The sequence below is a fragment of the Rana temporaria genome, chromosome 13 (assembly GCF_905171775.1).
Source record: "Rana temporaria chromosome 13, aRanTem1.1, whole genome shotgun sequence".
Lineage (NCBI taxonomy): Eukaryota > Metazoa > Chordata > Amphibia > Anura > Ranidae > Rana > Rana temporaria.
Window position 1 is genome coordinate 97,609,484 of NC_053501.1, and position 15,214 is coordinate 97,624,697.

Genomic DNA, 15,214 nt, shown 5'->3' on the forward strand with positions numbered 1-15,214 from the left:
CAATGCCAGGAAACAGTTGAAACAGTTGTCTGATCCGCCCGAAAATGGTCCGCTCGGGCCAACACACGGCCAAACATGTCTGCTGAAACTGGTCTGCGGACCAGTTTCAGCAGACATGTTTGGTCGTGAGTACGGGGCCTTACAGGTATGATAGTCTCATGTCTCTGTCACTCTGCTCTCTCCTCCTATTACAATGGAGCACTCACTACAGTACAGCTAACATACTCCTTGTGCTTCTTCTCCCACCTCTAGTCTGATCTCTACAATGAAGGTACTTACATCACTTGTATTTAACCACTTAAGCCCCGGACCATAATGCTGCCTAAAGACCCAAGGTGTTTTTACAGTTCGGGACTGCGTCGCTTTAACAGACAATTGCGCGGTCGTGCGACGTGGCTCCCAAACAAAATTGGCGTCTTTTTTTCCCCACAAATAGAGCTTTCTTTTGGTGGTATTTGATCACCTCTGCGGTTTTTATTTTTTGCGCTATAAAAAAAAATAGAGCGACAATTTTGAAAAAAATGCAATATTTTTTACTTTTTGCTATAATAAATATCCCCCAAAAACATATATAACATTTTTTTTTCCTCAGTTTAGGCCGATACGTATTCTTCTACCTATTTTTGGTAAAAAAAATCGCAATAAGTGTTTATCGATTGGTTTGCGCAAAATTTATAGCGTTTACAAAATAGGGGATAGTTTTATTGCATTTTTATAAAAAAAATTTTTTTACTACTAATGGCGGCGATCAGCGATTTTTTTCGTGACTGCGACATTATGGCGGACACTTCGGACAATTTTGACACATTTTTGGGACCATTGTCATTTTCACAGCAAAAAATGCATTTAAATTGCATTGTTTACTGTGAAAATGACAGTTGCAGTTAGGGAGTTAACCACAGGGGGCGCTGTAGGAGTTAGTGTTCCCTTAGTGCAGTGTTTCTCAATTCCAGTCCTCAGGCCCCCCCAACAGGTCAGGTTTTCAGGATTTCCATTATTTTGCACAGGTGATTTGATCAGTTTCACAGCCTTAGTAATCACCACAGCCTTTTCATCTGAGGGAAATCCTGAAAACCTGACCTGTTGGGGGGGGCCTGAGGACTGGAATTGAGAAACACTGCCTTAGTGTGTGTTTACAACTGTAGGGGGGTGTGGCTGTAGGAATGACGTCATCGATCGAGTCTCCCCTATAAAGGGATCACTCGATCGATGCAGCGCCATAGTGAAGCACGGGGAAGCCGTGTTTACATACGGCTCTCCCCGTTCCTCAGCTCCGCGGAGCGATCGCGACGGAGCGGCTATAAACAAATAGCCGCGCCGTCGTCCCGGATCGCTCCCCGAGGGGACCCGACCGCCGCAAGTCGCGGGGGGGGGGGTCCCGATCGGACCCCCCACCCACGTCTAGGCAGGGACATACAGGTACGCCAATGTGCCTGTACGTGCCATTCTGCCGACGTATATGTACATGCGGCGGTCGGGAAGGGGTTAAAAGAGTACAATTAAGATATAGTAAGGAATACATAGCTGCAATGATTTATATATTTTTTTTTATCTACCTGGAGTTCAGCTTTAATTGTAGATTTAGAACTAGAAATTACAACAGAAGAATACACAGTTTTACTAGAGTTATTGATGCGATATTCTACTAAATTCCCAAACAAAGTGCAATTTCCAAAGTTTGGAAAGTGAACAGTCTATTTGCCTTTAATACATCAACCTCTCTATCTCACAAGTTTCACTGCAATGGTAGAAGTGAATAAAAATAACCCATCAGTCTTTTTAGAAATGAAATAGTGATTTTTAAAGACTCATTCAAAGATCTTGTACCCCAAGACAATAACGCCATATTTATCCTCACACCCTATTGTTTAGTCCATCAGTGCATGATTTAAAGGATCCTGACACTCATAACTTTATGCATTATAATTGGTTATTGTCTGTTCCATTGCCTGGATTTAGCACCATCATAATGCAGTAAAGAATCCTGTGGATTAGAATAATTACCTTTATTAGCTTTCAAAATCTTGCTGAAGATCCCTTGTGGCACTTCGGAGTCTTCACTCTTTGGGGCTGTGTATACAAAATACTGATTAGGCATATCTAGTGAAATAAAAAAAATTCAAGTGACTTAATTTTGTGTAAATATTAAACCCATTTTATAATTTGAATGATAAATTAATGGAAATATAGGGTAGCTCCACAAAGCTATCACTGATCTGTGAAACTTCTGGTTGGGAAATTCTTTAAGTCTTTGCCTTAATCACCATGATTATCATAAACACTGTCACCTAAACAATAGGAGATGACGTTAAAAAATACCCTGTTGCCAAGGTCTAAAAAACATGCAGACGATTATATGTGCATTTAACATATTTTAGGAATGTCATTAAATGTAAAAAATCTCCCTTGTGTAAACAGCCAAAAGCTCGAAACTGCTGCTTGGATGTGATGTCATCAGCCCCAGCAGACTCAGAGATTTCACTCAAATGACACTTTATAATATTCCTCTTCACTCCTCCAACGGCAGCTAAATCAATGTTCATGGGGGGGAGGTGAGGGGCAGAGATGCTGGGCCAGCACAGACAGTAATTGGACACTCCCAGAAGAGGGCAGGGCTAAGAGAAACAATGAGGGAGCAGGACTGTGCTAGTGAAGTGACTCTGAGAATAGTCAAAATGTATTTGCAAGTTCAAAGTCACATTGCAGGTGAATAATAAATAATTTATGGAAAGGAAAATACTGCAAGAAAGTGACCTCTATTATCTTATAACGTCCATTGCTGATATTAGATATAAGCAGATAGAACTGAGCTACTCACAGAAGGTGTAAGAGACTTGGAAGCCCTTTGCCTGGGTAGACTGGTCACTGTGGAATACGAGAACCATAGAGTTGCCTTTGGAGTAAAGCACAGGGATGGTGCGATCCCCACAGAATGGACCCCTTTTTGTACCATCCATGAAGAGTGTTAGATAGTCGTACATACAGAAACTGGAAGACTCTAAATGGAAGTCACTTATGGTCAGAGCAATCTGAAAAAGAAATACAATTATGACTAACATGACAGTGTTGTGTTCATACAACAAACACACAATTTTATATAGCATTAAAGTAAGTATTTTGGGCCAAATCCACAGACATGCAGCCTAACTTAACTTTTCAGAGTTAAGTTACACTGCCGCAATTTTCCGAAGTTAAGTACCGATCCTCAAAGCACTTACCCGGAAAATTGCGGCAGCGCAACTTAACTCCGTCCATCGTAAGGCGTTCCTAGTTTAAATGGGCGATTCCCATTTAAATTAGGCGCGCTCCCGCGTCGGACATACTGCGCATGCGTGTGACGTCATTTTTCCCGACGTGCAGCGCGTGAACGTAATTTAAAAAAAAATTCAAATTTAAAAAAAAATTCAAATTTAAAAAAAAATTCAAATTTAAAAAAAAATTCAAATTTAAAAAAAAATTGCGGCGATCGAAAAAAAGGTCTGGTTTTACATGGTGTACTAACTTTACACATTGTAAAACCAGCCCTAATTTTACGCGTGCAAATCGTAACTTACGCAGAAAACACAAAGCTTAAAAGCTTTGTGGATCTGCTTAAGTACTCATTTGCATACGCTAGGCGGCATTTCGACTCGAAATGCCCCCATCGGCGGATGCGGTACTGCATCTTAAGATCTGACAGTGTAATGCCGCGTACACACCATCACTTTATGTGATGAAAAAAAACGACATTTTTAAAAACGTCACTTTAATTGACCGTGTGTGGGGGAAAACGTCGTTTTATGTCTTCTAAAAAACGACCAAAAAAAATTGAAGCATGCTTCAATTTTATGTGTCGTTTTTCAAAAGTGCACTTTTTACTTCACAGAAATTGACCGTGTGTAGCAAAAAACGTCGTTTTTTAAGATGTTTTTTCATCCACGCATGCCCAGAAGCTACTTATGAAGCAAGCTTCAATGGTAAAACGTGGTGGAACGTAACCTCGCTTTGCAAGAACATTGTGAGAAAAACGATGGTGTGTAGGCAACTTCGTCTTTGAAAATTGAAGTTTCAAAAACGTCATTTTTTACTTCACAGAAAGTGTCGTTTTTTTTCATCACATAAAGTGATGGTGTGTATGCGGCATAAGTGTCTTACAGATGTCAGATCTTCTGCCTAACTTTGGAAAAATACTTTTGAGGATCGTTTCCAAAGTTAGGCACAGAGATGCGCAGGCTGAACAGCAGTTCCGCCTGCGTATCTCTTTTGTGGATTTGGCCCTTTGTTTCTTACAATTCATTGATGTTACAGTCTACCTGAAATAATATTTGACATTAAAGCCACATTAAACCCAAGAGCAAACATTTATTATATTGCAGTTTACCAATTCTTACATGTGATGGCTTCTTTTGTTTTTCTTTTGTAGTCTTTTTTCTATGTTCATTTAGTGATCCAGCCAGCAAGTCTGTTGTTTTTCAAAAGCACAAGCTATCGTGCAGAATGTATCAGTTTACATGGATAAGCCAAATCATTCAACACTGACAGCGATGCTTAAAATGACCAGCTTAATTTATTCATGTAAAACCTTTATCCCAAATGGAAAAAAAACAACTGTAACTGATTTCAAAATGTGAACTGAAATTTGGATTCAACTTGTTAGTGTATTTAAATCTGTTAATATATTTACCACTCCCCTCCCCCAAACAGACAGTGCTGCTGATTGCTGTGCCTCTTGTTCTCATTCATCCAGAGTAGCGCCTCACTAATACAGGAGGCGTGTTACTGGTCAGATCACCAGGTGAAAATGAGGAAAAGCCAAAGAAAACGGATGTAGCCACCACATCTAATGATTGCTAATGTGAAAAAAATAAATTTTTAGTTTTAAGAATTTTAGGTCGCTTTAGGAATGACACTGCACATAAAAGACAGTGCTTAGGAATCTTGTTGGAAAAAGGAAGTCCTTTCTATTCTTGCGGTGTAATGGTCACCAATCTACAATTTCCGGACAAGGAAGGAAAAATCCAGAGCTGGGAGATCTTCTGTGCTCCTCCTACATTACTGGCTGATTTCTTTGTCATTCACCGGTCTACAATAGACTCAAGAAACTGATCAGCCCCCTCCCTTCCTCTCCCCTGTGCTCCTGTTACTCCCAATCAGGATGGCAGAAATGAGTCCAGTGCTGCAAAGTCAAGTAAATCTTCATAAACCACTTACAAATGTCACACCACCAGTTCTCAGCCAGCTTCACAAATTACCACCAACACTTTTAGAGAATGAGGAAGTCTAATAATTAGGGAGAATTTTGAAGGCATCTTGTTTTACCTTATTTCCAACAGGAGCTGTGATGGTGAAGTTACAATTCATGTTTGGACTGTAGTTCCCTGGGTATCCCGGAGATGTGAAGCTGCCTTGAGAGTCAAAGAAGGATCCTCCACACTGCACTGTAAGAATATAGATATAATCATTATAGTAAGGAGATTCATAATAGTACATGACATCATTTTATGTTTATGTGTATACTGTATATACATAGTTCATCCTCCCTTTTCGGAGTTCCAGGTTCCTCTTAGGCTAGGCTGATTAGGGCCAATGGAGCAGTGCAAACAATTTTGATTTAGGATTTAGGATTTAGGATTAGGAATGTTATTAAAAAAAGACTAATGAACTGGGGGAAAAAGCAGAACAAACAAAACAGATGATGGGGAACAGAAAGAAAGCAAACATTTTTCCTTAAATAAAAATGTTAAAAAGCTTACCATCTTTGTTCTCTCCAAGTAGATTGTACTGAAAAGTAAATGTTTTGTATCAATATCTTATTTCAAATGAAATACAATAATAAGAGATAACAAGTCTTGGCCCCAACTCCTCTACACCCGGCAGAGCCCTCCTCAGCCCTACTGGGAATCTCTCAAAAGTGAGGTAAAATCATTTCTTAGACAGATGTTACCACAACAGTCATCATTGGAAGATTTTACCGTATTCTCTGTTCTGTTCACATTTATAACATTTTGGATTTCCCCTCACTTTCTGTCCTAGTGGCAATGGCCTGTACAAAAGTCAAATCTCCCTACAGTGGATCCAAACAGTAATAAGAAAGTGTTAAACTCTAAGAGGATTCCTAACCCCCCACCACTTTATCCAAGACTAAGGGGAAAGAATTTTGGTTAAAGTTACACTTAACTACCAACTAATATTGGTAACTTATTGGATGTTATACTTTTCTAAATATAGTTTTGACCTGTCCCCTGTACTGTTCATGTCAGCTCATCATCTCACCTGTATTTGTGCAGATAGAGGTAGACTGGTCACCAGGCCCGTCACACAGCCCAGAAGCAGGAGGAAGACTTTTTCATTCATCTTGTTCAGAATTCTCCTTCACTGTAATGTGAAATATCTTCTCTCTGAAGCTTGGTTTGACACTCATCTTCTCTATCACCTTTTATACAGGTACCAGAGAAGATCTGACCAATCATGAGACAGGAAACCAAATTTCAAGAATGACCTAAATAGACGTGTATGGGAATTAGAAATGTATAATTATTTCATGTGTGACACTATGGTCATTATTATCTTATTATTATCTTGGTGTTCAGCTGCCCAGCTTGTAACTGATTGTCATGGTCTCCTGAACATTGTCTATAATTACATAAAAAGTCATTCATCATCAACTGATTTTTTCAGCTAAAATTAAAAAAAATTGGGACTGGCAATGTAATTTTACATTTATTTTTGTATTCAAGGTTATACCCATTCTATGAGATAATTCATCACTACAGTGCCATGAGCAATGATGTTTTGCAAAATGCCAAAACCCATAGTATACTAACAGAGATCATTTCTCTTTTAATCTGAAATTTGATTGTATTAAATTAAAATTTGATTACTTAAAGTGATATTAAAATCTATTATTTTTTTCATTAAAAAAAATAAACATTGTTACATAGTAGGTGAGGTTGAAGTCCATCCTATGTGTGTGATTATATATCAGTATTTCATTGTATATCCCTTAATGTTGCGGTCATTCAGGTGCTTATCTAATAGTTCTTTGAAACTATTGATGCCCCCTGCAGAAACCACCGCCTGTGGAAGGGAATTCCACATCCTTGCCGCTCTCACAGTAAAGAACCCTCTACGCAGTTTAAGGTTAAACCTCTTTTCTTCTAATTTTAGTGAGTGGCCACGTGTCTTATTAAACTCCCATCCGCAAAAAGGTTTTATCCCTATTGCGGGGTCACCAGTACGGTATTTGTAAATTGAAATCATATCCCCTGTCAAGCGTCTCTTCTCCAGAGAGAATAAGTTCAGTGCTTGTAACCTTTCTTCAGAACTAATATCCTCCAGACCCTTTATTAGCGTTGTTGCCCTTCTTTGTACTCACTGCATTTCCAGTACATCCTTCCAGAGGACTGGTCCCCAGAACTGGACACCATACTCCAGGTGAGGCCCGACCAGAGTCTTGTAGAAAGTGAGAATTATTGCTTTAATCAAGTTAATCCCCTTTTTAACCCCCCTGGCGGTATTCCCGAGTCCTACTCGGGATTCGATTTCTGTGCTGCGATCGGTAACCCCGAGTCAGACTCGGGCTCACCTCGCTGGATCCACAGGCAGTGGTTTCTTACCTTGTCCCTGGATCCAGCGATGCCACCGCGCTGTGTGAGCGAGCGGGACCTCGCTCGATTCACACAGCATCCTCCTGTGCCGCTGATCTACGTTCCCTGCGATGTTACGACGCACAGGAGCGGAGAACGGCGCCAAATTCAAAAACGTAAACAAACACATTACATACAGTATACTGTAATCTTATAGATTACAGTACTGTATGTAAAAAATACACACACCCCTTGTCCCTAGTGGTCTGCCCAGTGTCCTGCATGTACTTTTATATAATAAAAACTGTTCTTTCTGCCTGCAAACTGTAGATTGTCCATAGCAACCAAAAGTGTCCCTTTATGTCAAAAATGGTTTTAGATCAGCTAGAAAACAGCGATAATAAATTATAATCACTTGCAGAATTGTGCGATAACGATTTTTGGGGAAATTCGTCATAAAAAAATAAAAGTAATGACAGCGACAATTCTGCAACTGAGCAGATTTCAGTGATTTTGAGTTGATTACATTATTGAATAATTTTTATTTGAATTATATTATTATTTGTTATAATTATTTATAATTATTTATTATATTATAATTTATAATTTTGTTTTTAAAAAAATTTCATACCCGGGATCCCTACAATACTCTTGTTTGGTCAGATTTAAGTGAGTTATTCCTAAAATTACAGGCCTACAGTATAAAACGCCAAATTTCCTTGCAAATAATGGTACCGCTTTCAGCACCTTTTTTCCTGAAAGAATCATACCGCCAGGGAGGTTAATGCATGCCAATATTCTGTTTGTTAGTTTCCATCCTAGATTTCCCTGAGTTTCACCCCCTAGTGAGTAGCTTGCATTCATATTTTTGCCACCCAAATGCATTATTTTAAATTTTTTAACATTAAACCTCATTTGCCATGTAGCTGCCCACCCCATTAATCTGCTCAGATCTTCTTGCAAGGTTCTCACATGATGCAGAGAAGTTATTGCCCTGCTTAGCTTAGTGCCGTCCGCAAATACAGAGATTGAGCTGTTTACCCCATCCTCCAGGCCATTTATGAAAAGGATTGGTCCCAGCACAGAACCCTGGGGGACTGCACTTCCCATTCCTGACCATTCCAAGTATTCCCCATTTATCACCATGCTCGGAACTCGCCCTTGTAGCCAGTTTTCAATCCATGTACTCATTCTATGGTCCATTACTTTGTACAGTAAACATTTATTGGGAACTGTGTCAAATGCTTTTGCAAAATCCAGATACACTACAACTACGGGCCTAGATGGTAGCTCACCTCCTCATAGAAGGTTAATAGATTGGTTTAGCAAGAATGATTCTTCATGAATCCATGCTGATTACTGCTAATGATACCGTTTTCATTACTAAAATATTGTCCTTATCATCCCCTCCAAGAACTTGCATACTATTGATGTTAGGCTAACTGGTCTGTAATTCCCAGGGATGTATTTTGACCCTTTTTTAAATAATGGTGCTATATTGGCTTTTCTCCAATCCAGTTGGTACCATTCCAGTCAGTAGACTGTCAGACATGTTATACTTACCTGCTCTGTGCAGTGGTTTTGCACAGAGGAGCCCAAATCATCCTCTTCTATGGTCCCCAGCCAACGCTCCTGCTCTGTGTGTCCATTCAGTCATAGAGCCATGGTTCGGCCCCACCTCCTCCATCTCCTCATTGGCTCACTGACTTTGATTTACAGCAGCAAGAGCCATTGGTGCCTCGCTGCTGTCTCAGCAAATGAGGAGGGAAGTCCTGGACAGCCAAGACTCTCGTGCAACATCGCTGGATCGAGATGGGGTTCAGGAAAGTGTTAGGGAGTCTGAGGGGAGCTGCTGCACAAAGTTTATATTTTAATTTTAATGCATAGAGATAAAAAAACTTCTGACTTTAGAACCACTTTAATTTTCATAAACCTGGTCTTCACCCCAGTGCTGTCAAGCCTAAGCGCTAACCACTTTGCCACTGTGCCACTGTGACATTGAATATTTTCTATGTCTACTGGCCATGCTGCTGCCTTCTTGGGAAACTCAAAACTGCAAAAAAAAACAAAAGGTAGAGAGGAGACCCAAACAGCCTCATATTGTAGTAATACATGTTTCAGTAAAGCAATCTTAAAACCAATAAATATTGCACTATCAAGTCAAGAAGGAGAATGGGCATATAGCCAAGCAGAGAAAGTCCCAGAACTAGTGGATCCAAGCTAGCTCTGGCTGGTAAATGTAACTCAATACATGATCACCCTTTGGTTTATGATAACATATTTTCTTGTTTGATTATGAGTTTTCTGTTCCAAATGTTCCAGATGTACTGATATTGGATCAATAATGATCCTCGACATTTCATTTTAGTTTTGTAGATATATTAAATTAAATTCTATATCTATCTATATTTTTTTCATTTATGTATTACATTTTTTTTAATTATTATCCACATTTAAATAAGGAAAAGGTTTATTGCATTAAACGGCAACATAACAGTCCAAAACAAGACACTACAAAAAAGCTTACATCCACATAGATATCCAAAGGCAGTAATAACAGAAACATTGACACAGACAGATGCCGTGTCCACATACTCATATCAAATACAATGCTGGTATTGTGTATCCTTGACTTCATCCCACCCAAAGTGCAACAAGGACGCATATAATCATCCTAATTTAAATGAACAACAGAACCCTATGGTCTATTTGGACACAGGAACAACCTCTGATAAACAAGTTCCCATGGGCTGAAACCAGGGATGTCTAACCACAGTCCGCAACCTTTTCTATCTTACCGGGGCAACCTCGTCATGTAAAAATATGGTGTTCTAGAAGCAGAGCATTACCCACAGCAGACACCCAGTGTGTATGGGGATCAGGGTATTTCCACAATATTAGAATGAATCTGCGTGGAAAAGGGCCCTTCCTATTGCTATCCTAGAGTATTCATCCTCAATGACTTCCTCTAAAACATTTAAGAGACAGCATTAGGGGTCCAATGGGATCCTTACCTTAAATACCATGTTTAATGTATCTACAACCTGCCCCCAATAGTGATGAAGTTTTGGGAAATGCCTTAATAGATGGATTATGTCGCCGTGGTCCCTTCTGCATCTTTGTCAAGATGGCTCCATACTCTATGCCAAAGCTTCGGGGGAGTGTAGTGAGAGCGTAGGAGAATGTAATTTCGAGAGAGCTTCTGGGCCAGAGAGCAGGTTACCACAGCCTGAAAAGCCACTTACAATTGATCACCTCATGGAACCTAGGTCTCTCTCCCAAAGCAAAGTCTCTTTGCTAGGGTGGCCTTTGTGGAACTCAGATAACAATATGCTATAACAGGGCTCAAAATTTCAAGCCCTGAGCTACTAGCCAGGCCTCAAGAGTTACTCGCCACCAGTTGCCCCACCTAATTCATACACTGCTCCACGCCTAATTGCGCCCCTAAACACGCCCTCGTAGATTATCTCATGGAATGACACTTAAATGTTTTATGCAGAATCAAGTTACACAATTAAATATTACCAAAAACAACTTTAACAAAATGGGACAGGGCACTGGGGACAGACCAGAGGGACAGGGCACTGGGGGCAGACCAGAGGGACAGGGCACTGGGGGCAGACCAGAGGGACAGGGCACTAGAACTGGATCTCTTCCCCATTCTATTGCTGTCTCCTCTGCAACTCCCATCCATCCTCTCTCTCTCTCCCATTCATCTCATCATCAGGAGCCTGTGTGTGCGGCTCCACGCTTGCATGTCCCCACTTCCCCCTTTTATTCAGGCTGGCAGTGAGGAGAGGAGGTGCAGCACAGCGGGAGGGAGTACAATCCAGCGCTGAGATCCACACAACTGCACAGCCGTTGACACCATAGCACAGCGCACACTGACAGCGCACAGCACACATTGAGACCAGTCTGCTCACAGTGCTCAGGCTGAACTGCTGGACACCTACATAGAGCACAAGGAGAAGAAAACTGCAAAAACTGGAAGGCTGCCACTCTCATGTCAGGGTAACTTTCAGTGAGCGCTGCACTGCCTACCTGGGACACCCGGAGTGGTAATTTTCGCAATCCTCCACCTGACTCATTACTTCCTGCTCCCTGCTCTCTGCTCTCCAGCTACATTGGTCGGGGCCCGGGGGAGGGGGGCAGGCTCAGAGAGGTCATACTGTTGGGTCCCATGGCTTAATGAGAATTGTAAGGAGATCACCTGTGTACTGCTCTGCCTGTGCGCCGCTCACCAGACTACTTTTCCCGAGCATGCACCTTTCCTCTTCGGCCGCCAATCGCATCGGGGCTCTAAGTGTAGGCACAGATTGAAGGGACATTGGTCATCCAGCCCTGTCATCACTCGCCCCCAGCTTAAATCCACTCGCCAAATGCTAGCAGGCGAGTGGAAATTTTGAGGGCTGTGCTATAACACATAAGGCCTTCAGAGTTTTCAGCCATTTTGATGAACTTGAAAATAGGCGGGGGGGGGGGGCATTTACCATTTCAAAATTGTAAGCAAAAAAAATGCATATGGGTGGGTAGCAACTATATGTTTTGCAGGGAAGCAAAAGGTAACAGAAAAACATACTTAAAAACCTGAGACATTGGAACTATCTCACGAGCCTTCCACCGAGCGGCATGCACTAACTTGGCTTGTTTTGAATAGTTATCGTTACGCCATATCAGGCTATATTTTGTATATCCAGTGACATGTTGTAGGTGTGGTTACTACAAAGTACCGGTGCTATTTAAATTTAGAGGCAGATCAGAGTGTAGTTAAACTTTGATCTGGTTGATATGTTCAAATTGGGTCTCTGTCTCAGCTTGCCTGTGCTGTGGGCTCATCCTGTTGTGCTGGGGTGTTCTTTCCATCCCAGGGCAGTAGGTTGCAGCAGTGGAGTCAAGGTTTGGGTGCTCTTCCCCAGCAGCCAATCAGGAGGGTTGAGCCTCGCTGTGCATGCTGGGGGAGGGTATTTATGGGGCAGACGCCATTAATTCTGGGTCTACTTCTTCAAGTGCGGCGTCCACCTTTAGGGTGTCTGCACCACGGCGCCCTGGCATTATGGCCTATATATATATATATTCAATATGAGCATTTACCAGCTATAGAGGGATCTTTTCCACTTCATATGATAAACTGCTTAGACCACCGTTCTATATATCTCTCACACCAGGTTCATTAGTTGGACGCGGCTCACTGGAGTCAACTGTGATGCACTGCTTGTTGCACACCTACACAGCAGTTCACCCTGTTGTGATTGGGACGTATACACTTCACTTACTAGGAGGATTGATGATCACTTTGGAGGTATATACCTGCTTCATGCTAATGCGAAGATTATATTATTGATGATATTTGTGATTATTTCACCTATTCGATAATATTTATGTATATCCTTTTTTCCTGTCTTTTTTCCTTCGTTTTTTGTTGTATGCCTAAACCTCTGAGAAATGTATATGGGCATTTGCGCTACGGCGCACTTCTCTATGTTTGCTTATGAAGTCTCTATTTATTTTAGATTATTTTATATGTCTGTGCGTCCCTGAAGAAGCCCCCTGTAGGTGGAAACATGTAGGACTACTAGCATGGGACACATATGAAAGTTGCTGCACGGTGGTGTTAAGTTCTCCTTTTTGTGATCTCCTTTGTATAAATAGACTGTATTTATTTATTAAACATTTATATATTTTTATAATACTACGATTTCTGAATGATTTCTGTGGTTTTCAATCCGATGCTATACGTTAATATCTAAATACCTACTATAATAACCCAACATGCATTAATAAAATCCCATGCCACACCCCATTACTGGGGATTTATATACATAGTAATAATTATAGTTAGAAATTATTATTACTAGTCAACCAACATTCAAATTCTTCTATAGCCTATGGGCCCGAGCATTTGACCGGAAATGTACGATTGCAGCGTTGTATAGTTTATCTGCTTGTCAAATCTTCTTAGAACTTTCGACAGACACCATAAGCCTTCAATGACAGATTCAACGTTTTGTACAGTATGTTTTTTGCTGCTTCGTCGAATCTTCGTCATCATGTCGAATGGTCTACCCCAACACTGTCTCTATAATGTCAAATCTTTTCTCTCTATGTAGAATAATCTTGGACTAATAGAGTTAAGGTTAGGCACATTCGACCGCAGATTCGATAGACACAGATTGCTATTGTCAGCATCATGTCGAATCTCCTATCTATATCGAACTGTTGTAACAACGAAAACAAAAATAAAGCATTTTTTAATGAGGGATCTTTCGAATTTCAGATTCTGCACGTTCGTTTTTGTTTGTTAAAACGATAACGAAAATACGCGAAATTCAGAACAAAATACATTCGGACGCAAACTAATGCACATGTCTATTATCCACATATACTGACATGTCAATATAAGAGTCTGATAACAAGTTTGGACTTACCGCACAGTGCATGAGAGTGAACATTGTGATATGCTCCGTAGGGGAGTTGTGTAATGGGTAGAGAAGCTGGGGCATCATAATAATTTTAATGAGATTTGTCTTACCTGCATTTGACAATGGCAATTTATTCCAAATTTTTATTTTATCACAGAATTTGTTTAGCAGGGAGACGTTTAGTGAACCATACTCAAAAGGAGAGGCGGTCACATAGAATCCCAAATACTTAAATTGATCTGTTATAGGTATGGGACAAGTGGGGGCAATTGGTTGTGTAGAATCACCATCTAGTCTAGTCTAGTCTAGAACAGTGTCCGTGATACTTTTTTTATTTGCACTAACATCCAAATTTTCAGGGCTAACTTTTTTTGAATTTTGGTTTGAGGTTTCCCTTAATATTCATACCAGACCCAAAGGGCCTGGTAATGGACTGTAGGGGAACCCATGCCGATTTTTTCAATTACTTTTATCTGTATTCCCGGGACGCGACAATTCATTATAGCCGCGAGTAGTTTTAAATGACTTTTTTTCCTTTATAAATTTCATTTTGTGCAGGGTCACAGGGAAAATGCACCAGTTTACAGGCATACTGTAGACACCCCCCAGGTATGAAATTTAAAGGAATATTTCACTTTTATTGTTTCATTTTAAGCATTATTAAAATCATTACTCCTGAAAAGACGACTGTTTTTAAAACTTTTTTTTGCATTGATACATGTCCCCTGGGGCAGTACCCAGGTCCCCAAACACTTTTGATTTTTCACGTTTGTGTCCCATAGACTTTAACAGTGTTTGTGCGTTCAAAAAAATGTTTTGCCTGTTCGCGTGTTCTGCTGTGAACCAAACCGTGTTGGACCTTGAAGAAGGAAACATACCCCGAAAACTTGTCCTGAAAAATTATATGTTAGTGCAAATAAAAAAAGTATCACGAACAGTACTTAATTTTCCCCTAATCCTGCTAGAATTGCCTCAAGTATATTTAGAAACATTTGTTATGCTTATAGGTTTTTAGTTTCAGTCTTTTTTCTGTAAACACGCACAACGTCACTTTCTGTTTACTCCGCTGAAAGTGGGGCACGTTTTTTTTTTTTTTTTTTTTTTTTTTTTTTTTTTTTTTTGTGGCGACCCGGTCTCTGAGGGACACCGGGAGACCACAGACGCGCGAGAAGCCAATCTTTGCGGAGAAGGAAGGGGGTTTTTTTTTTTTTTTTTTTTTCCCCTGCTGGC

General features: G+C 40.5%; 1 protein-coding gene across 2 annotated transcripts in view; it reads right to left on the reverse strand.

Annotated features, from left to right (window-relative positions):
• Positions 1-15,214, reverse strand: part of LOC120920573 (cubilin-like) — a 146,071-nt gene that overhangs the window by 98,964 nt on the left and 31,893 nt on the right. For both annotated transcript variants that reach the window (XM_040332720.1, XM_040332719.1), the window contains one exon: positions 2,005-2,070. In XM_040332720.1, coding sequence (XP_040188654.1) covers positions 2,005-2,070 — 66 coding nt within the window. The remainder of the gene's footprint in view (positions 1-2,004; positions 2,071-15,214) is intronic.